The following is a 24,034-nucleotide window of genomic DNA, read 5'->3' on the forward strand; positions in this document are numbered from 1 at the left end:
TAAAAACAATGAGGTATCGCTTAACCCTATTAATTCACCAATGTTGGAATTCTTAATTCTAAGGGTTGGTAGAAATGTGGGAATGTAGAAACTCTTACAAACTGCAAAACCATATTGGAAATAAAAATTTGGCACTACTTAATCAAATTAAATGTATCTATATACCCTGAGATAGGAAAACTTTGCTGGATACTTGCTAAAAATACTAAGGCTGACTTTAAACCTATTGCAATAGAAGACAGAGATGGATCTAACTCTGCTGAAATAAAAGGGGAGGGGAAGGGAGTGGGGTTGTTTGGTAGCTCGGGGTTAATAGATACAAACTATTGCCTGTGGAATGGATTAGCAATGAGATCCTGCTGTGTAGCACTGGGAACTATGTCTAGTCACTTATGATGGAGCCTGATAATGTGAGAAAATAGAATATGTACATGTATGTGTAACTGGGTCACCATGCTGTACAGTAGAAGAAAAAACTGTATTGGGGAAATAACTATTAAATACTACTACTAACAATAAAATCATAATAAAATAAAAAAATAAAAGGCAGGAGAATTTTTAAACGCTGAGGTGAACTAAAGGACAAGTACTAGAGGACATTGAGGGGAGGTGGGTCACTGTGACTGGGCCATCCGTGGTTGCTAACTGCCACTTTTCTAAGTCAGGGTCCTATCCTCCCAAAGATATCCATCCTTCCATGATGACATTTCAAAGGGATGACTCCCAGGTCCTAGAGAAAGCCATTTCTGGGTTGTAAGATTTTTACAGTACAATGTCAAGTTTTCTCAAACAGATGCTCTGAGAATAGGGAAGTCAGGGGCTACAACCTTGAAGAAATTGTCAAGGGAACGCGAAGGCAGTTTTGGCCAATCCCCACGAGGTACTCCACACCTGAAAAGGGTTAGACAGATAGCTGGACAAGCACGTGTGTCCAAGTATGCCCAAATGGTGATTGCGTTTAGGATCAGGGAGTTGGAACCCAACCCTGTGCCCCAAAATGGAGAGGCCAAGTGTGGTGGATACACACTGTGCAGATGATATAGCAAGTGTGTTTCGTCTCATCCTCTTAGACCTGAGTTTACAACAGTGGGAGCTTTTCACACGGACATCCTCCCACCCTGCCACCTGTCCACTTCACCTGTCCCATAGGACTTGCTCCACCCACACACTGTGGAAGGGCTTTTAAGGGTTCTGTCTGGAAGTATCTCTCCTGGTCACATTCCATCAGCCAAAGAAATGCACAGTATGAGAGAAGGGAAGTTCCATTCTTCCCTATACCCCAAAGGTAGAGACCAGGTCATGTCTAGGGACAGCACTGAGGATGGTTGACATTCTCGAAGTGCCAAGCTAAAGGGGTTTTCGCTATTCTTGAATGTCCTCAATGTCCCTGACAACGAGTCCTTTGTAATTTTACTGAGGCACGAATTTGAATCACACACGTTAGGGAGGATGAGGCTGGCTGGATAGCACCAAAGCAAGGTGCCCATTGGTGAAGGAACTAAAGTAACCGCCCATCAGCCACATCCCACTTTGTTGTTCTCTGCTGCTGCAGACACACTAATGCTCATACAGTCCACTCAGCTTTCACAGGAGCATGTGTCTGCTACCCATTTGGGGACTGTCAGCGTGTCTGAGCCACCTCTGGTTTTGAGCATAAGGGTCTCGTGACCCCTCTGTCATCCAATCTATTTCTCATGGCAAATATTCATATCCACTACTGTTCTCAGCCACAGGGCCTCCCCATTTGTAAGATTCACAGTGACTAACACGTATAGGGCTTGGAATTCAGCCAGTCCAGTGTATGTGAGACAATTAGGTGCCAAAGTGGCCTGGGTACTGCAGAGCTCCTTATCCCATGTACCAGAGTGAGACGTGGGAGGAGCACAGAGCCCACTGGCTGCACAATCTTAGCCATGTGATTGAATCATCTCTGGCTTCATGATCTTGATCAGAAAATGAGGCTCTAATACAGAGGGCCTTTCATTCTTCCTTGCCTCACATTTTTCCTTCTATCCCTGCCTCCTCTTGAACTTGTGCTAAGAGAAACCGTCAAATTTAGCAGACAAGTGTTTGTTTGTTTCCATTATTAAGACTCTAAATACCTATGCCTCCTTCTATGAAAGGCGGCAAAGTCTATTAGGCTCCGTCTTTCCCCTCATAGCAGCAGACTTCAGATCCCTGCTTCTTGGTGGGAATCACAACCCAGGGAGTAGCAAGGGGAGAACTGCATCCAAGAAAGTAGAAGACTCTGAATGGCCTGAAAGAAAGGTGGCCCCAAATCACAGCAAGCAATGGAGTAAATCCAATAGTGTGGTTTGTAAAGTCATGAATAAAGGACTTTTCACAAGACGTGCTTTTATACACACTCCCAGCCCATCAAGTGAGTCAAAACGGCAGTTTATTCCACATCAGGACAATGAGGCAAATAAAGTCATGAAAACAACATGACATGGTGCCAGTAATACAGTTTGTGATCACGAAATACAACTCCAGGACTGTATAGATGTTTCTCTTCCATGTATCAAGCACCCCTTGGTATCACTAAGAAATTTCATCTGAGATACGATACATATGTAGCCAGTGATTCTGGTTCAGCCACTTACTAGCTGTGTGCTCTCAGACAAGGCACTTCCCTGCATGAGCCTCTGGTCCTCCTGGGTGCATCATCTCCTCCCATCTCCACGGTGTTGCTTGAGGGATTAAATGAGATAATGGACATGGCAGTGCTGAGTAAATAAACTAACATGCCTTCTACAGATATGACAGATGATTACATCATGTCAAAGAAGGGAAGTGGATGATCAGCATGACCCACTGTGTGTGTTAGACTAAAGCAGTCCTAACCCAGGGCTCCCTCTGAAAGGAGGCAAGTTTTATCTCCAAAGAGTGCCTGTTTTTGTCTGAAACCTTGCTGATATTAGAGGTTTGTCACCCAGGACCTCCCACCACTACCTCTGATATCTGTGAAATGAAAATTGAGTATCATTTTTACATAAAACAAGATACAAATTAAAGTCCAGGCAGGTTTCTTTGCAATTGGACCCTAACACTACAACTGGTCCTTGTTACAATTGTTTCATCACATCCTGCCGCTCAATTCCCTCCTGCAATGTATGGTATTTAACTGTTGCTATACAGTGAGGTGGCACATTTGTTATTAAAAAAAAAATGCCAAACATCATAACCACTTTAGCCTTTATATTCCAAAAAAAGTTTAAGTGCACAATATAGTGTAAGTGGGCTGTCCAGACCTGTTTTCTGAGAAAAGTATTTTTGTTTGGATGTATGAACTGGTGAAGCATAACAGATGCTAAGTGAACTGTGAAATGGACTGTCTTATCTTTGCATCTCTCATACTCCTGAGCAAAATATCTGTGCAATGAACATTGAAAATGGAGAAAAGTGGCAGGTCGATAGGCAAACAATGTGCAGATATAATTCACAAAAGATATGTAAATGATCAATAACAGTATCAAAAAACTTCAACTGTTAAGCTCCATTGGAAGAAGGCCCTTGTTTTGTGAACTGCTCTTATCTCTAGAACCTTCTTCCACAGAATTTAGAACATAATAGATATTCAATGAAATAATGCCATCTGCACCAACATCGATGCTACTAGAAATCATACTAAATAAGTCATAAAGAGAAAGACCAATACCCTATGACATCATGTATGCGTAAAATTTTAAATGTGGCACTAACGAATTCATCTACAAAAGAGAAACAGACTCACAGACATAGAGAACGGATTTGTGGTTGCCAAGGAGGAGAGTGGGCGGTAGTGGGATGGACAGGGAGTTTAGGGTTAGTAAATGAAAATTATTACCTTTAGAAGAGATAAGCAATGAGGTCCTACTATATAGCACAGGGAATATATCTAGTCTCTTGGGACAGACCATGATGGCATGTAATTTAAGAAAAGGAACGTGTATATACTTATGACTGAGTCGCTTTGCTATACAGGAGAAATTGGCACAACGTTGTAAATCAACTATACTTTAAAAGTGTTTTAAAGAAGAACATAGTAGATATTTGACATTTACTGACAGGATGAATAAACTTTCCTGGTATTCAAGTAAGTGCAAAAATAAAACCATAATAAAGATGTCATTATTGATCTAACATATAAACCAAATTTTGGTTTTGTTTTTCATGATCAAACCAATGTTGGAGAAGGCACAGAGGGACAAGACTTCAGATATGATTATATTTGTAAATTATTGGGGGGGGAGGCAGATAAAAAGTAAGGGAAGGAAAACAAGGGAGAGATAGAGCTTCTCCAGGTTCATCTATTCCAACTTCCTCATTTTACAAATGAAAATGTCACTCATTTATTCAAGATGGGACCCAACCCCTGCCCTCAAAGAGCCATCAAATGGAGGAGAAAGACACTGAACAAAGTTACTATATGGAGAAATGCAGACTGTGATGGCAGAGAATAAGGAAACCCAGCCTGGTGGGTAGACTCAGAGGGAGCTTACCAGAAATGACACGTCATCTAAGACTTGAAAAATAGGTAGGACTTGGTAGGAGCCCAAAGTCAGCAGCAGTAAACTGAAACCTCTGGACATTGTGTGTGTGTGTGTGTGTGTGTGTGTGTGTGTGGTGTGTGTACATATATATAGAGAAAGAGAGTTCCCATTGTAGCTCAGCAGATTTAGGACCCTACATAGTCTCCTTGAGGATATGGGTTCAACCCCTGGCCTTGCTCAGTGGGTTAAGGATTCAGCATTGCCGTGAGCTGCAGTGGAGGGTGCAGATGTGGCTCGCATCTAGCATTGCTGTGGCTATGGTGTAGGCAGGCAGCTGCAACTCTGGTTCAACCCTAGCCTGGGAACTTCCATATGCTGTAGGTGTGGCTGTGAAAAGAAAAAAAAAATATATATATATATATAATGCAAAGTGAAGTAAGAAAAGGCAAATCAACTAGCAACTTGAGACCCAAACAGTAACAGTACAATAAGTTTGCTGGGTTTTCTTTGTGACTCACATATTTCAGATCGATTGCTGGGGAAGCCAGCAACCCAGCAACCTGGAGATGCTAAGAGGCACAGACAAAAAGGCACAGCCTAACCAAGATTGAAAATATTTAGATTATTGTACTCTAACGAAATACCATGGAAGAAACTATGGCTGCAATCCCAACTCCTGCCAATTAAGGCCACATGAGGAGCCTAGACTTCCCTCCCTGGGCTTTAACAGGAATTCACAAGCCACTTGCCAGGATGGTATCAAGGAAGGAGTAGGAACAGCACGTTCATCCCCGCCAAGTGGTATTAAATCACCTTCCAGTGATTCTTCATCAAGAACCTGGACTTCCACTACAGTTGGCAGCAACAGGGTATTTCTTTTCCCTTCCTGTACAGGTGATGTCAGAGGGGACCTAGGAGAGTTAGGACATTCACCAATCCCACAGTATGAGTAGAGCCTATGTGCCAAGTGGTAATGAGGCGTTCTAATCCCTCCCAGCCCAGGAGGTATCACTGCTGTCCAGGAGGGAGCCAGAACCATCACTCCCATCAAGCTGTAGCAAGGCTCTTCTTTCTCTCAGATGTCAATGGAGAAATATGTGTCACTAATGAGGCAGCACTCACAATTCCCCTGCTAGAGTGCTATTCCAGTAAGCCAGGAAAAAAAAAAAAAAAAAAACAGAGTATCTAAAGAAGTTTCAGAATCTCATAATACCTGAAATGCCAAGGTTTCACTTTTTTAAACATCATTCATCATGTCAAGATCCAGGGGGATCTCAACCTGAAAACAAGAGCATCAAAATATTCCACACCAAGATAAAAGAGACGTTAGAATTATTTGGCAAATATTTTTAAGTAGTTATCATAAAAGTGCTTCAGTGAGTACTTGCAAACGTGTTTGAAACAAATCACAAAATAGAGAGTCCAAGCAAAGGAAGACACAAAGCACTAAATGGAAATTTTAGAATTATAAAACATAATAAGTAAATAATCCAAAGGATAGGCTCAAACTGAAATATCCAACAATAGAATTGCTCAATCTGAACAGACAAAATAGACTGAACAAAAACAAACAGAGCTTCAGGGACCTATGTGAGTTTAACAAAAAAATCTAACATTCCTGTCATCATAGTTCCAGAAGGAGAGGATAAATAAGTTGAGGCTGAAAGAGTACTTTAAAGACTGAAAACTTCTGAAATTTGGCAAAAGATATAAAGCCTCAGATTCAAAAAGCTGAGCAATTACCAAGCAGTATATACTCCGAGATATCCACAACAAAACACGTTGTAAGCAAACTTTAGAAAGACAAAAAAAAAATAAATAAATATTCTTTTCAAGGGTCCATGAAACCTACACCAAGATAGTTTATACATCCTGGGCCAGAAAACAAACCTCAGTAGATGTAAAGAATTTAAATCATAGAGGGCGTGTTCTCCAACCACAGTGCAATCAGATTAAAAAATCAAGAGCATAAAAACATCTAGAAAATCTCTAATTGGAAGACTAAACAACACACGTCTCAACAATCCATGAGTCAAAAAGAAAGGCTCAAGAGGCTTCTTTCAAATACAATGAACTAAATGAAAATGAAAATACACCATTATCAAAATTTGTCCAACAGTTAAAGCAGGGCTAGAAGGGAAATTTATAGCACTACATGAATACATTAACAAGCTGAAAAGTTTCAAGAAAAATCATCTAAGCTCCTGTCTCAAGACATAGAAAAGAAGGGAACAAGCAGTAGGATAAAAGAGAAAAAGAACACAGCGAGCAGGAGACAGGAATTATGAAGAGCAAAAGTCCATAAAATATAACAGAAAAGCAAAAGAGAACCATCAGGAAAACCAAGAACTAGTTCTTGGAAAAGATCACTAAGATTGACAAACAGAGCATATCATTAAAAACCAGGCGGATATTCAAAAGATAATATAAAAATACTGCAAACAATTCAGCACACACCAATTTAACAACCTATGTAATATTCAGTGATTCGTCGAAAAACACAAAACTACCCCAACACACCCAGTATGAAACAGAACATTTGAATAGCCCTAAAACTATCACATAGACCATATTTGTAGTTAAAAATCACCCTAAAACAAAAACTTCAGGCTTGAATAGTTTCTCTGGAGAATTCTACCAAATGTTTAAAGAATTAACACCACAGTCTCTTGTGTAGACTGCTGAGTGTTTACTATATGCCAGGCACTGCTCCATTCCAACTGTTTTTATAGGACTTGAACCCATTTAATCCTTTCAACAGCCCTATAAAGCAGGCCCTATTATTACTCCATCCCATATGGGGGCAAACAATGAAGCCCAGAGAGCCTACATCCACAGACAGGACAGAGCGTAACTACGATTCTAGTTCAAGCTTCTGGACTGCATTTGAATTGAATCAGATACTTAGATTTGTTGTATTTTAATCTTAATTTAATGCCACAATCACTGTCAAATTTCACTTTGTGAAGGGAAACTCAGGTCTGACCATGATGGGCTGTTTCAACAAAGCAGCTGAGTAATATCGTCAGCATTCTCAATAGAAAGCTTTGTGTTTGTAAACAAAAACTATTGTAAACAAAAACAATTTCCATCTGCATGACAGTTAAAATGTATGAGAGAGTAAACGAGAAAAGAGGTTTCTTACTGGAAATAAGAGCTTCACTGTAGCAGAACCAACCACACCACTACAATTACAAGAATCAGAAAATACAGCTTCATTAGTTTTTCCTTACATTGGTTATCTTACCCCTTCCCTTTGATTTTAACAAGCACCCTGGGTTAAACACTGTAAACAGCCTGGTTAGAAGGAGATGGTTTGTCTGTTACCACCTCTGTTTAGGAGACAAGGGTAGGTTAAAAACATTAAATTGACACAAAGATTCCTGACTCATGTTTTCCCTGAACAAAAGTAGAAACGTCACTGTCTCTCCCCCCAAAATAGGTCACACTGAAAAATAAATTTTAATATTGGGTAAATGTTCTTCATACTTCCACACTTCCTTCTCAATAACCATGAGCTCTATGTTAACTCCGTCCTCAAAATCACGGGCAATGCCCTTGATGGCAAGGCTTGCTCCATTCATTCACGGCATATTCACCCCATTTTACCTTATGAGACACCGACAGGCAAAGGCCATGCTGCTGGGAGGGAAGGGTGACTCTGAGGCACGTGGGAATGTGGGGAATTCATTAGAGGTGGCCTTCATCATGGCTCCTCCAGCTTTTCCACCAGCAGAACAGGATTTGAGTGTCTGCAGTGTCTGAGGACGTGAGACAGGAGGTAGGTGGGTCTCAGGCTGAGCAGCTGTCATCTGTTCCCTGTGGACAAAGAACTTGAAGATACAGCTTCTGCCAGGAGCAAGGAGGGGCTGCGTCCTGCTTGGATAGAAGATAGAGACCACTTATTTCTCATTCTTGAGGTCAAGGAGACACCTCTAGATGAGTTCCCCTTATGTTTCAGTGGGTTAAGAACCCATGTGTGGGTTCTATCCCTAGCCTTGCTCTCAGCGGGTTAAGATCTGGTGTTGAGGCAAGCTGCGGAACAGGTCACAAATGTAGCTCAGATCCAGTGTTGCTGTGGCTGTTGCAAAGGCCCCAGATGCAGCTCCGATTCGACCCCCAGGCCAGGAACTTCCTTATGCCGCAAGTGCGGCCCTAAGGGAACCTCAGAACCACACCCTTGCAGAAAGCTTCCTCAGGGGTCCGAGGAGGGAGTGGCACAGACCACAGGACAACCTGTCAACTTCCCAGAAACCCTGGAGGTTGGATCCATCCTGGCTAAAGATGTGCGCACACAGGGGAGGGCCCAGGGTCAGGCCAAGTGTGAGTGCAAGGCCAGATGATGCAAGATGATTGGCCAGAGGAAGCCCAGAAGGATGGCCCCATACAAGTGATTTAAACCACCTCCCAAGCACATGTTGCCCTGTTTGTGAATGTCTCTCTCTCCACCCACACCCTCCCCCCAACGGGCACATCCGTCTTCTCTCTCTCTCCTCTCATCATCAACACCTATTTGCTCACTACTCTTTGGCCAATTCTTTCTCCAAAGGGACAAGTTCTGGGATCTACATCAAGTGATTAGGGTTCCATGTTCTCAGCCCACAGCCATTCAAGAACACGTGTACTGATTCCAAGAGCTTCTATTAGGCTGAGGCAGGTGTGACTGTCATCCTTTGGTATTTCCATCATCAACCTCAAATAACGCCTGCTAGGTACAATGCAGCATTCCAACCCAGGGCCCCAGGCAAAATGTCTTTTGTTTCCTTTTTCAAAAAATTAAGAATCCCTTTCAATCTTACACTCTACAAAGTTATACATTTTAATAAAAATGTTTTTCCCCCACACACATCTTTTGAGAAAAAACATTCTAAGAGGAGAACATTTTGCCCATCTATCTGGCAGCTTCCCACGTCTGCACACATGTACATTCCCAGGACAATCACCTGGCTTGGAGGATTGCAGGTGCCGTCCTCCAGGAAGAGGTTTCAGAGGTAGATCAGGGAGGAAAAAGTGCCTGGCTGGTGCTTTGCTATTCCCCATTTTCTCTGCAAAATCTTGGCCTTTTAGCAAAGCCCCAAAACATTGCTCTTTATTTTTCCAGGAAGAGACAGTTCTCCCAGCCCTTGACAGAACCGCTAACACCTAAGAAACAACTTCTAACGCTGGCTCAAAACTCACACATACACAAGGACTACTTTCCACAGTGGAATAGTTCCAAGTGTCATCTGACGCACGGTTTAACCCAATTTAAAATGTAATTAAAAATTGTAGCCACCTAGTGCCTCAGATGTGACTCCCAGTTTTTCCAAGGCTTCAGATTCAATCACCACGATGGCAGAAGAGCTGTCTTAAACTTATTTCTGCTGCATTTGTAGCTATGTTTAGAAAAAAAAAATTTAAGATATGAATTAAGGTTCTAGACCTGCATGCTATGTCCTCCAACTCTTTGAAATGTCATTTGTGAAAGAAATTAGCCAACAATACACATTTCCTGGTAGTCACCCTAATCTCATCAGTGACAGATATGAAAGTGTACATTTTTCCTCTTTTTTCTCTCCCTCTCCTTGCCCCATCTCCTGTTTCTGTTACTCTGGGGTAACTATTCATTAGATTCTTTCTGTTTTTTTGTAAACCTTTTGTCCTGACAACCAGGGTTCTGTGGGGTTTGTTTGATTTGTTTTTGACGGACCAACAAGAATGTCTTTGGTTTTGACCAGGCTAATGACTGCATCCTGAAACACAAGAGGCACTTCAGCCCAGAAAATCATTTCTCCTAAAAGACACTGGCAATGCAGTTATTTCAAAGTTTGTACAACTGATGGACTTCTGAATTTAGGGAGACACCTGAACTCCAAACAGGAAAACAAAAACATAGCTGCATGGTTCGCATCTTCTCCTTTGCCACCGCCTCTAAAAGTTCTTTCTGGCACCAACACAAAGGAGTAATGATGCCATCAGCAACCTCACAGATGGCAGGCACGAAATGGCTCTACCCGTCTCTGAGAATGCTGGCGAAGAGCTCCGTGGAGTTTAATTTAACAGGATGGTGGCTGCTATTTTCTCTCTGCTGCCTCCTGCACAGCAAGCTTGTCCACAGCGCGAGAGCCACGCCGTAAGGTCCAGCAGGGCCTTTTCTTCACTTAACCCTTCAACACCAGGAAGGGTCTCACATCACCACAGGATCATTTTTCTGCATGAGATGCTGTTCCAACAAATGCAACTCAAACTTTTGATCCCAACAAAGCAGGTGATGCATTGTGGACTATTTTGAGGCTTTTCCTTTCTTCTCTCTGCATTTAAGAGACACTGAAGCACCTTTTTCTTGGACAGTGAATTCTATTTTTCTTAAGGACCAGAGACAAAACATTAGAAAAAAAGAGGTCTCATATTGCCAACTCCCTCCACCAGCCAGCTTATGGATAACCTCTTTGGGGAGAACAGACGTTACTTCTGAAGCTGATAGACTTGCTGCCATGGCTTCAGGAGCACCTGGGGAGCTCGATGCAATCCTGACGCAGGGGCTGCAGCCTAGATTCTCTGCGGGTAGGATCCAGGCATCAGTATTTTTAAAGCTCCCCAGGGGGATCCAAATGGCAGCCAAGGAATCTAAGAAGCACTGCGTTTTAAAAATTAAACACTTCATTTTAAATTTCTGTAAATCAGAGTTCCTGCTGTGGCTGAGCGGGTTAGGACTCCAGCTAGTACCAACGGAGGATGCAGGTTGGATCCCTAGCCTCGCTCTTTGGGTTAAGGATCCGTCGTTGCTCTGAGCTGTGGTGGAAGTCACAGACGTGGCTCGGATCCCTCGTTGCTGTGGCTGTGGTATAGACCAGCAGCTACAGCTCCGATTGGATCCCTACCCTGGCAACTTCCATGTGCCCTAAAGAGAAAATTTCAATGAATTGTTCCTCTGAGTTCTTTTTTATACTGAGTCCTCATCACACTGGGGTTTGTCCTTCTTAGGACTCTTAACCCCTCTAGCTGCTTCAGTCCCTCTGAGACCTGTGTTAAGGTTCTGGGGTTTGTAGGATTAGCCAGAACTAGTTAGCTTGCCCTGCCCAGACATTGGGAAAATGCTGACTCCGTAGCCCTGAACTCAGGGATGTCCACAAAGGAAACTCCCACAGTCCAAACAGTCAGACAGTCAAAAATGTCTATGCCAGAATATCCTGTACCCTGCAATCACTGCTCAGATGAGAAGGTGGTCTCCTGCACGGCGGCTCCACCTTTTTGCATATAAGGCTGAGCCTGGAGAGAACCCACCATCTTCCAAAAGGTCTGATGTGCCCTCACTAATTCAGACGTGACAGTGAGGCTGCGGGGTGGGGGGGTGGGGGGCTGTGAAGCTACATATTTTGTGCTGAGCTCCCCAAGATGCATCCTGTGCTTTTTTCTGCATCCTTCAAATAAGCCATCATGGTTTGATTTACCCAAGAGGTAAATGTACCTGGTCTTACCATCAATTAATGCCCACTATTGGCATCTGTAAGTACAATGAAGGTACAAGCGCCTAGACACCAACTGCATCAAGACAAAAGAGAAGACAAGTCTTGCCTTTCTCTTGCACACAGCAGGTGCTCAATAAATGCTGGATGCTACCTCTAAAGGCACCCAGACTCTAACAGAAGAAAGGCATCCAGAGGGCTTGGGCAAGGCATTGTGGAAGCAAGGCAGAGAAATCCCCTCACCTACAGTCAGGTAAAGGGGGGACGAATAAAAGGATCAAAGCAAATCTCACAGAACCAGAGTACACAGAGTAGAGCTGAGCCTCGCAAGCAGGTCAACAAGCAGCAGCTCCGTCTCTCCCTCCCACTGTGGGACCACGTGACTTCAAGCTGCTGTTTGTGCTTCATTTCTCCTTGCTCTGCAGATCCTGCCTGGTCCTTTGCTCCATTAGGACATGGCCCATTCATCTCACCCAGTAAGAGCAGCCTCTGCTTGTTTGTGCGAGAAACATTAATGGATCACCTTGGGGGAAGCAGGGAGCTAACATCAGCTGGTTGTTCTAACACTCTTATCTGGGGCTGCTGAAAAGGCCTAGAACCACCACTACAAATGATAAATACCAGCTCTGCCTCGTGATGCAATACCCTCCAGAAATTAAAATTCACACACAAATACTAGTTGTGGCACCTTTATTTGAGACGGACTGCAAGATTGAATTTCACGGGTATAAACTAATTTAGAGTTTGAAGTCACAGTAACACTGAATCAAAAACACTTTATCCTGCACAGAAATTTGGCACAGAAATGTTCATTTGGATTTTCATCCACTTACATTTCACATTATGGATTTGTACATACAAAAACAGACAACTGAGGAGGACAACAGCTTACAGATCTAAGTAAATCACCTGTAGCAACACCTCACTTATCTTGAGGTCACACATCGGACAACTGCAGTTGAGGATCGGCAAGAGAGGAAGCAGCTGAGCCACTCAAGGCCATCGGTCCAGCAACATCCATCCATTTCCCTGCTGGAAAAGTCTCCTCAAGACTCACTTGGCTCCTGCTGTTACTTGAAACACAGGATGCAGTTACGGCATCTCCCAACCCCATGTAGCAAAGCAAAGTTCCTCGAGACGGGCAGAGAGCCATCCAGGGGTGGGGCTTTAACCAACTTAAACAGAACGTGAAGGAACTCACAACATAAATGATGACCCCTGGAGCTCCTGTTGGGGCTCAGTGGGTTAAGAACCAGACATAGTGTTTCTGAGGATATGGGTTTGAGCCCTGACCTCGCTCAATGAGTTAAGGATCCGGCATTGCTGCAAGCTGCAATGTAGGTTGCAGATGCAGCTCGGATCCCAAGTGGCTGTGCCTACAGCACAGGCTGGCAGCTGTAGCTCTGATTCTACCCCTGGCCTGGGAACTTCTATATGCTGCATGCCCAACAGTTAAAAGGGTGGGGGGGGGGAAGACGACCCTGAAAAGATTTCATTATCTTCAGTATGTTTTGTTTGCAAAAGCAGAGACACTAAATGAAGAGTTCCATGCAAATTACTGAAAGACAGCAAAAAAGATGTTCAACTTAAAAGAACCACCTGGAGTTGGTGATACCATGAACCACAACGTCTGATAAATGGGATATTATTCCACGCATACTGCTTATAAAATACACAAAGCAATTGTTATCAAAAGAAGGCAGCACCGTTTTATCCACGTGACTGAAACCATAAAAGCCCACCCGCAGCAAAAGCACCTCAATTATGTAGGGATGGCGTTAGGTCGGCTTCTCTGTGCAGGAGAACCACGGATCGTATCCTGAGTGACCAGCTGTATTGAACAGTGGGCCTAACTGACTGCAAACCTTTCTTACATACAGACACCTCCCCTCTGTTTCTTAGAATCTGCTCTGTGGAAAAGCACAACCCAATCACCCCATAAACTTGTTTTAAATGCAAATCCCTGAGTCCCAGCTGAAATCTCATCAATCAGACTCACAGGGGGAGGCCCTGGGGACCTGCCGTCTAGCCCCCTACAACTCCCCCCACCCCCGCCAAGATGTTTGGTTCAAGTAGAAGCCAGGGAACCACCGTAATCCAGCCTCACCTTGAAGGGGAGACTCGGCCACCCAGCCCGGAGGTCTGTCAATACCCACTTCCCACCCGATCTGACGTTTCTTACTCTCGACTGTAGATCATCAAGTTACATGTGGACTTTTCAATGTTTAATCACGGGAGAAGGATTCTGACAGATAATAAAAACAAACTCTAACAAGCCTTAATTAATTTCAAAAGGAGCATACGCTTTCTAAGCCATGTATGTGAAGCTTCAAGTAACGGATGCCTGCGGGCTGGCGGGGGAGATACCCAGTGAGAAAAAGCATCGGATCCAAGTCCCGAGATTGCCTGGGAAGGCGGAGGCAAAGACTTGCAAAAGCAGTTTTGGAGGCGAGGCAGAAAGCAACTCACATCCAGTTAATAAGGAAATGCAAATCTCTTCAAAAAGTGGCTGAAAGGTAAGCCCATCCTTAGCACTTCTAAGGCAGAGACCGGAAGCTACTGGCAAATATGTTTTGTTTGGCTGGTACGATGGTTTAAACAATCGTAAATTCGTTGCCAACACATAAAAATTGGGAGACTTTTCTTTTTTAATGCTATCTTTTCCCAGAAAATTGCAAATTGGAAGAACTAGAAAAACCAGCTACTTGGCAACACTGTGCCGGAGCCGGGCAGCAGCTGCCCACCTTCAACCAGCCTCCTGTTCCCAGGTTCCCCAAGGGCTACTAGCCTGCTCCATGCATCAGATCCCCTGCCAGACCCTGCAGGTGTTTGCAGTAGCCATCCCAGCTTCAAGGAATTAAGGCAAAAAAGTCAGCCTGCCTCTGCTTCACGCTAATTCTTGCTACAAAGACACTTTCCTACGGCAGAAATGTTAAGAAAGGAATCAAATAACATCTGCAGCTCACTTAGAATTTACTGCCGGGTTCTCATCCAGAGTTGCCATGGGAATCACCTAGAAAGCTTTAATCAACACGGATGCCTGGGTTGCACCCCTGAGAGATTCCGACCTATCGTCCGGGACAGAACCTGGGCCTCAGGGCTGCATCAAGTTCCCAGGTGGTTCGAATGGACCGCCAAGGCTGAGAACACCCGCCTCCAGAGAACGTGCATGGTTGAGTATCAAGAGTTAAAGTTTATTCCACCGCCAACCTCCAAATACTGATTTCTTTCCTCTTACCTCTGTGCTCACTCACATCACCTTTTATTTTTGGAAATGTGCCGTTATTCCAGAAGCCTGCCAAACGCCACTTACAAAGTGTAAAAAGGAGGTCAAAATGCATTGTGGTTTCTCCCCTTGACTTTCCCTCCAACACAACTGAAGGATGAAACACTAAGGAAATGAAGAGAAATTATCCCACGACACAAAACTCAGGCAGCACAAATAACTCAGGCACAATGAAAGAAGGCTCACAGTGGCAAAGCTAGTATTTAAAGAAAAAAAAAAACTGCTTGAAATTCATCAATGCACTAAGTAGAAAATTTTTCCCACATTAGAAAGAATGATTTTCCGAAGACTTTCCAATCATGACCCATTTTTCACCTTAAGAAGATAAATTCCAAATTACTGCCTCTCTTTAAACTTTTGCTCAGGTAGTGAGCTTCCACACCTTGGCCTCCATTCATGCAAAACGCAAACGACCGTCCCATAATTTTCAAACAGTAATACTGTCCATTAAATACATAAGTACATCTCCAAAACGGTTTCCCATAAAACACAAGAGCTTCCGTTGACTAGACTCCTGGACACCAGATTCCACGCTAGGTCCTTTATTGCATGACCTCTGAGGATTTCAAAAGCAATGTTAATCCTTTAGCCCCCTTTCACAATGTGAAAAAATGAGTGTGCGAAAGATTTTAAATTACATACATGATCACAGAGCTGACGGGCGACCGCACTGGGAATCAGGCCAGAGTCTGTCTGACTCCCAACCAGTGCTTTTCACGCCGACCTTGTTTAATCATCACAAGCAGAAAGATCTGTGCCCGATTAGCCCCACTGGCCCAGTGAAAAGCAGCGAGGTTATAGGACGCCCTCCGCATCCCAGAAGGAGTCAGGAGGAGCCAGGATGCTGGTCCGCCTCCCCCACCTCCAGGTTCTTTAGAGGACGAATCACAGCCCTCGTGCTAGATCTCAAAAGCTGTACTGATGGCAGTTACGTAGAATCGGTGGGTGGAAATCAAAGGCTCCTGATTTCCAAGAATTTTCAACACTATCAGTGTGGCTTAGTTTCAACACAGTCTGGTACATTCCTATTTGTTTGAGGCCAAAGAGGCCTCTGAACCTATTCTTCTAAGGAAGAATAAGTTTAACTCCTTTATTTGTCCCAGAATCTTCTCATGAGTCCTGTGAGCAATGATTCAGAGAACAGACAGGCAAACACCCCCCCTCCCCGCCCCGACCTCTGGCCCATCCCTGGTGCCCTGACACTGTCACCAGGTGATGAGCAGGACACCCTGCAGAAGAGTTCGTATCATCTTCTATGGGTTTTTTCCTTCGTCGGTAAAATCGTAGAGATGGTGCCTTAAGAATCAGCCAGAAGGCCTCATCTCCACGAGAGCTGCTCGCTGTCTGAATCAGGCTTCCAGGGGAGTCAGTCATGTCATGTTCCAGCAGGAAGGTCTCCTCTTCTTTAAGCTGCCAACACCAAATCTGAAAACGTGTATTTCGAACACTGTCTCTGGATGTGTTGTGTCCAAGAAACAATTTTCGATCAGAAGTCAACACAACGGCGTCCCTGCAAGAGAAAGCAAACAGGCTCTATCACCTCATAACCATGTCTCAACAATCAATACTTATTTGCCCTCTTTTCTAAAGCTACTCTTAGAGTCACTTGAATCCTACCACTGAGGATAATTCTCGAAGAAATTGTATTTCTGCCTCCTAATGATCTTCGAGGAAAGCGAGCACCTCACTTGATTAAGTGCAACTACCCAGAGGAGCTGGTTCAAAGGGGAGTTAAGATACAGCCACAATTGAGGGCTTAATCATTCCGATGCGGAAGGAAAATCTACTCTGTTATCAAACCTCACCAACTGCCCGCAGCGAGAACAAACAGATGTCAGGGCCATTCGTTTTATTCAAAAATGACAGGAAATCAAAAAGCCATCAGGCGGACGAGTCAGCAGCAACATAGCAAGCACACTGGTTAGCTAGATTTATGTCCCTCCGTTTTGGCTCATGACAAAATCACCTTCTAAGCTTTCTATCCAGCACCCACTTGGATATATAGAGTTCTAGGGAGTGTCTTTCGTGCGAGGTACCCTAAACAACACGGTCACCGTGTGAACAGAAATCATGCAAATCTGAAATGTGGTAGAATATAAAAACATCAAATAACATCTCCTTAGGTACACCTGGGCAAACGCCCCTGGCATGCTTTTTTAAACATTAGGATCTGCAAAATTCCAAAGCTCCAAACTGGAGTACCCTGGACATGGCATCTATACCACGGCCACATCAGAGTGCTACTTTATCTGCTAAACAAAATGCCTACAGGTCTACCCCGTGATGCACACGCCCCGAAACTTTATGAAGCAATTTTAGTGGATCACTATCGCTGGTATTTTAACATCGTTGTTGTGATCATGTTAATGCTTTCTGATGCCTTAAAATAACATCACCCAAGTGGTGATGGGAGAACTAATGCAGAGAAAATAAAATCTCACACCATTAACTTTGGAATTAAGATGTGATCAAATGCTACATACACAAAAGCCAAATGGCCACCACAAGGCCACCCGATGTTAATTGAGGACAGGGCACACTCTGACCCTGGGGAGAGACAACTTGTTTCTTAAAGGGCCAGACAATACGTATTTTAGGCTTTGCAGGCTCTAAGATTTCCGTCAAGCTCTTTGCTCCGCTGTCGTAGCTGGAACTTAGCCAGGGGTATAGCTGTGTTTCAATAAAACTTTATTTAGGAAAGCAGGCAGGCCTGGGGCTAAATCTGCACCACCACCACCCCCCACCCCCGGCCCTACAGATAACTCCTTCCTCTGCCTTTTCTTTTAGTGTAGCATTTTACTGCTCAATAAAAGGCAGTTCCCTACCTGCAACCAGTCTCCCATTTCCCACAGAGCTAATTTTGAAGAAAAAGTGCCATTAAAATAGGCACGTTTCAAGCTTGCAGAAACTTTGTAAAACTAGTCAAGAAGATGGGGTGAAGGGGGAAGCAATAAGCTGACAACAGCACTGCAGCAACGTCAATGCCTTGAAATATTCCCTATCGTGTTTTTCATGATGCTTACATACCTGTATATATCAATCAAAACCTCCTAAATCGTGCACCTGAAATGAGTCAGCTTAATCGCCAATCAAAACCTCCTAAATCGTGCACCTGAAATGAGTCAGCTTAATCGTACGCAGATGATCCCTCAATGAAGCTAATTTTGAAAGAAGCTTACAGCCTTGGCAATAGCCACTAATTTGCGATAATTGTGGATTGACGTGGAAAAGGTATACACCCCTTACTGTATATTCGCTCCTGAGAAAACTGGTCCTGAATTGTGAGTCTGGAAATGTAAATCCGTCAGGAACTCTGCTGCATTAAATGCACCTAAACTGCTCCAGACATCAACCACATCCCTTAAGAGGAGAATCTGTTGCTTTTTCAGAAACAAGACAAAGCCCTGAGTTCGTGACGTGGCTCTCCATTACAGGAAAAACAAAACAAAAAAACAAGAACATGGGTGATGTGAGACCACAGGTAATGCCTGTTTCATTTCCTTGTCCACTAACAACATTTTACGTCAAAAACCCAAGTCTGAAAACCACACATACTTGTAAGTGGAGTCCCGCATTCTCTCTGTTAACGTGGAGCTGACTTCAGGTGCCACCTTCCAGGCTAAGAAGGGCTCTGTACCCAAGTGCACAAGCATTAGAGGGGCTGGTGAGACTCAGAAAGAGGCCAGCCTGGAAAATGGGGGGAGGTGGCCAAGTTCTTCTTCCAAGAACAGAGCGGATGCCAACAGATTCCATGCCAACATTTTCTGAGCATCTGCCATGTGCCAGGCCTGTGCTAAAGGGAATTATCTTGCTTAGCCTTTCCAGTAATAAATAAATGTATTAGTCTATGTTTACTATTAATCAGAGTGAAGTCAAACTCACAAACAAGCAGGAACCCTTTGTAATTCTCTAATTCTTATTTGCGCATCTGGCCAGCATGCTTTGAACGCTGAGGTACTGGTCCACGAATGCTCCTTTTGCTGCTTCTTTGGTTAACTGGTCTCCAACTTTATTGTATATAAAAATTAGAGAGCAGGTTCTCATACAAAACCATGTGTGCTCTAGTTTTCAGCCAACATAGGGAAACCCGAGGTAATTGTGAATTGCCCATGATAATGTTTGCTCTACTCAAAGGTTTTACCTTCTCTCAGATATTAAAAATCCAAGTCCAATAACTTTGGTTAAGATGCAAATCCACTATTCTCATTCATTTAGGCTTTCATTCTCTGCTAAATAACCTGTCCTGCCCTTTCCACTATGAAGACCATTGTCCTTGATGCGGACGATAAAACTTAATAAAAAAAAGTAATTGTGAAATCTCCCTGCTTAATGCGTTAACCCTACACCATTTGCCCTAAAAGTGGCACGTGCTCCAGTACAAGTACTGTGTCTTCCATCCCGTGCCCCTGGCAGACTTTGCTAATCAATCGTGGCACTCTTACCCAGAGCCCAAGAATTATTCTCAAGGCCTTGGAATCCTTCTCAAGAGTATTTCAGGCAGCTACCCCCTATCCATAGAGCAGACACGACTGGCCATGTGTATGTATTTCACTGGCCAATCAACATGCCCCTTTTCTTGTTTTCTTTCCTGCTCCAAATACACCTTGAAACCCCTCCTTTCACTGTTCTCGGGCCAATAAAATTAAGTTTCAGAAAATTCTGAACTGCAGTCTCGACAGACCCACGCCACCTTGAGAGTGGCAGTCATGGTGGGTTGTGCTGAGCAGTTTAAATTTGAGTGCCGTTGTAACCCAGCACGTAGGATGAAACGCTCTGAAAATCAAAGAGCCGAGGGAGTGAAGGCTAACAGATACAACGAAGCACCATGCATTTAACCGGGAGACGTACCATGCATAATACTTAGGCTTATGAGCATGAAAACACGGCTTGAGTAAATAATTCTGATTTTGCTTCTAGTACTCACTGGTGATTCTTTATTCGACGACGGGAGCACCGCACTGTTCCTTTAGCAGCATCTCCATTATTCTAATCCCCTACGGAGAGAAGGAAAAGGAGTCAAAATGCCCCATTTCACGGACAAGCACTTCTACATTTATCACAACCTTTCCCTTCAAGGAATTCCAGCCATGGCCATATATTCATTTCAGAGCAGTCACACCGCACCCTTTCATAATACTCGACTCAGCAATTTCACATACATTATCTCCACGTTGCTCGGAACTGCTCAGGGAGGCAGGCAGACAGAGCAGAGCTGTGGATCTCCATGCTCAGCCTAAGAAAGCACCCCAAGCGATTAAGGCACCTCCCGCAAGTGGCCCAGCCACCAAGTGGCTCTGCCAGAGCTGGGATAATAACGGTAATAGATACTACAAGTGACATCAGCGATCACTGGTCACAGGTCACCAAGAGCAAATATGATGATAACGGAAGGTGGAAATCACTCAGCTGTGACACAGAGACAGAAAGTGAGCAGATGCTGTTGGAAAAGTGGTGCGAAAAGACTTGTTTGATGCGCGGTTGCCCCACAAACCTGCAGTTTATAAAAAGTGCGGTATCTGCGAAGGGTGATAAGGCAAAGTGAAATAAAACAAGCTGTGCCTGTGTTTACTGCCCACCTGAAAAGCGATGTTCTCGCTGCTAAGGTCTGCGCCTACATGAGGGGGGTAGTGGGTGCAGGGTGCCCCATGGAAAGCCCCCTGGATTCAGGCACCCCTCCCCCATCTGCCTGCACCACAGGCTGCCGAAGGCACACAGCCACCCTCAGCCCTTTGAGATGTGTTGCCTGAGGTCATGCCCCCTTCTGCAGGAGTGGCCCGCATCCAGTGACTGGTGGGTAGAGGGTATAAGGCCCTCTGCCTCCAATTGAGGACAACTCTAAAGGGCATCCCATCACCATGGCTACCCACGGGATCATCGGAGATCTTCATCACACCTGTATGTCACCCTCGACGTAATCCTACTTCCCTCACTCCCTCACCGGGAGCCCCCTCTGCATGGAAAGCTCCATCCGAGTCTGGGTCCGAGGGTGGACCCGGCACACGCTGGTTAACACACACACTCGATTCCTGAACAAGTACTCTTCTTGCCCCCATTTTACTGATGAGGACACCGAGTTCAAAGAAGGCTAAGGACTTTTCCAAACGTCAGACAACTATTAAGTAATACAGCCAAGGAAAGAACACGGAGGTTGAATTCTGGTTTCAGGGGCAGCCCTTAGCCTCCAAGGCTTCACTACTGTACGTACCAAGCTGCCTGCCAACAGCCCCCCTTACCCCGCGACCCACCCCCCCCAACACACACACACCCTGGCCAGTCAGTTCTACCCCGGAGGAAAGAGGCAAGCAGAGACTGCCCTTCCTCCTTTGGGGACAAGTTGTGTAGACCAGAGAATAGACCTGCAGGTGGAAAGACAGAATTATGATGCAATTAGGGAGTAGGGTGTTCAGTGAGCCAAAGCTGGACCTGGGGGAAGGGTGCAGGCCCTGCTCTCACGGACAGGAGGAGGAGAGAGAATAATAATGATCAACACTAACTTAAGGAGTTGCCATCATGGCTCAGTGGTTAGCAAACACGACTAGCATTCATGAGGACGCGGGTTCGATCCTGGGCATCGCTCAGTGGGTTAAGGATCTGGCGTTGCCAGGAGCTGTGGTGTAGGTCACAGACGCGGCTCAGATCCTACATTGCTGTGGCTGTCATGCAGGCCAGCGGCTATAGCTCTGATTGGACCCCTCACCTGGGAACCTCCATATGCCATGGGTGCAGCCCTAAAAAGACAAAAAGACAAAAATAAAATAAATAAAATAAAATAAAAACTAACTTAAACTACAGGTCCTCCAGCCTCTCATGGAAGCTTTGATTTAATAGGACCCTAGCAGGTCCCAGGGCTCTGTGCCTGAAACAAACACCAGGTCCTCCCCATGTCAGGCAGGGCTGGGGAACCCCGAGTGGGCCCACCAGGGAAGCAGGGACTTCCTACTGGGGGTCTGTTCTGAGCCACAGGAAAGGGTGCTTCTCTAGAGAAGACGATAAAAATACATCGAGTGCCAAAGTGGACTGAACAAAACATACTGTTCCCCAGAACTCCTAGAAGGCCCCTCAGAGCCTGGCTGGCCATCACCCCAAACACTACCACCTTGGAAGGACGAAGTATTAACGAAAGGATCTTGACAAGGTCGAGGAGCACGGAGTGTGGGATGAGCCAAAACAGCAGGCTGTAGGGCCGGGAGCCGAGCCCTGCGGTCCGTCGGGAACCCTTGGTTCTGGTCACAGCCCCGACGATTATTCTGCTGGGTCCACAGGCTCGTCACGTCTACCGAGGTGTCCCTTAGCCCAGCTGGACACCACCCCCCAGGTCCCTCCCAACCCTGCCAGTCTAGGAACTGATGAAATGGTTCTCGTTGATCATCTCTCAACATACAGTATATTCACGGTCCTCTTACAGCCCCTCACCCTTTAAAGAATTAGGGGGGAAAGGAGGGGAGAGAGAGTCCAACACCCAGTGGAATAAAATCTCCCCTCATTCTTAACCTCAGATCTGAACGGTGCTCATTTCTGGCCCCATTCATTCACCAACAGAACCAGTTAACCACGTGGCATGCATGTGCGAGGTCCACTGGAGATTAACTGGTGAACAAACCTAAGTCCTTGTCTCCATGGAACTCAAGAGACTAGTAGATGCCACTCCCCTTGTTTCAAGTTTTGTTCTTTTTTTGTTGTTGTTCAACCAACCCAAGCAATAATTAAGTGCCTGCCTTCTGTTTTCAGGAAGAATAAAAACGGCCAGGTTAATTCCGTTGCAAGCTTCATTTTGCAAAGTCGGCCCATAAGTCCAGCCGTCAAGTCTGGAAAAGCAGAAAAGCCAACTCCTCTCCTTAGGATGTGGGCCCCGGTGAACTCTTCCATCCATCTAAATTAAGAATACCACCACTTACTGAGCTGAGCACTAACAGACTTTAGTCAAGACTGTGAGGTCTGCCCTGGGAATTGAAAGATGTTATTTATTGAATCAATTATGTTTACAATGTGACAGTGATTTTTTCTTTTCCCTCCCCCCAGCCCCACACCACTTTAGTTTTGTAAGCAGAACAGTTAGAAATGGAAGGTGAAGAACCGGGGCAGAGAGAGAGAGACCTATAAAATGAATTAAAACCAAAACCCGAAAAAACCTACCAGGAAGGCCAAGCCATTATTTAGCGCGTCTCTTGGGTAAGGAAGGACCAAACCAAAGCCCAATCGATAGAGGCCTTTCAAATAAAGTTTCAATGCTTAAAACTCAACCCCCAGGAGATCAGGCTTAAAGGGGCTAGATTTATATCACTTATCCCACAATGATGCCTGAGATGCAGAACAAACCTTAAGTGGATCCATCTTTATAGACAGAGCTTAACTTACAAGCTTTCTGGACTGACAAACCGTAAACTGCTTGATTTCATTATTTCTTTCCCCTCTGCAAAAGTTTTTTTCTATTACACGGCCTACCTTCTCTATTTGCCAACGTCCAGAGATGAGTGAGGTCTCCCAAGTCTCATTTCCCTAAGACCAGGGCTGTGCTGGCCAAGTGCATCCGCACAGCAGCGCCCCAGAGTCAAAACACTTCCACCTTCCCCACTCTAAAAAAAATAAAATAAAAACTAACTTAAACTGCAGGTCCTCCAGCCTCTCATGGAAGAACTAATGATCACAGACAATGAAAGGCTTGCCCGAAGAGGAGGCAGAATAAGCTGGGACTAAAAGTGGCTCGATCCAGGCAGTATATTTATTTTGTTATCAAATTGGTGCTACCTTAAGAAGCTCTGATTGACGTGGGGGCCCTGAAGAGAGTCACAGTCAACCTTGTAAAAATCATAAAGTTCTAAAGCAGGTCTCAA

General features: G+C 44.6%; 2 protein-coding genes across 4 annotated transcripts in view; both read right to left on the reverse strand.

Moving 5' to 3' along the window:
• The window catches only part of LOC146405808 (uncharacterized), a 502,014-nt gene extending 493,600 nt beyond the window's left edge, over positions 1-8,414 (reverse strand). Inside the window, exon 1 of the mRNA XM_085014918.1 lies at positions 8,082-8,414. Within this exon, the coding sequence (XP_084871044.1) occupies positions 8,082-8,284 (203 nt within the window). The 5' untranslated portion in view covers positions 8,285-8,414. The remainder of the gene's footprint in view (positions 1-8,081) is intronic.
• Positions 8,415-12,592: 4,178 nt separating this feature from the next.
• The window catches only part of PRELID2 (PRELI domain containing 2), an 81,782-nt gene continuing 70,340 nt past the window's right edge, over positions 12,593-24,034 (reverse strand). For all 3 annotated transcript variants that reach the window (XR_014838976.1, XM_005661780.4, XM_021084956.2), the window contains 2 exons: positions 20,128-20,197; positions 12,593-16,713 (listed from right to left, as the gene is read on the reverse strand). Coding sequence is in view for 2 of the 3 variants with exons in the window: in XM_005661780.4 (XP_005661837.1) it covers positions 20,138-20,197 (60 nt within the window). In the remaining variant the exon portion in view is untranslated. The remainder of the gene's footprint in view (positions 16,714-20,127; positions 20,198-24,034) is intronic.

This window comes from Sus scrofa, chromosome 2 (genome assembly GCF_054392235.1).
Source record: "Sus scrofa isolate SSC_HxYL_T2T_F1_AM1 chromosome 2, Sscrofa_HxYL_maternal_Yorkshire_Landrace_v2.0, whole genome shotgun sequence".
NCBI classification, from domain to species: Eukaryota; Metazoa; Chordata; class Mammalia; order Artiodactyla; family Suidae; genus Sus; species Sus scrofa.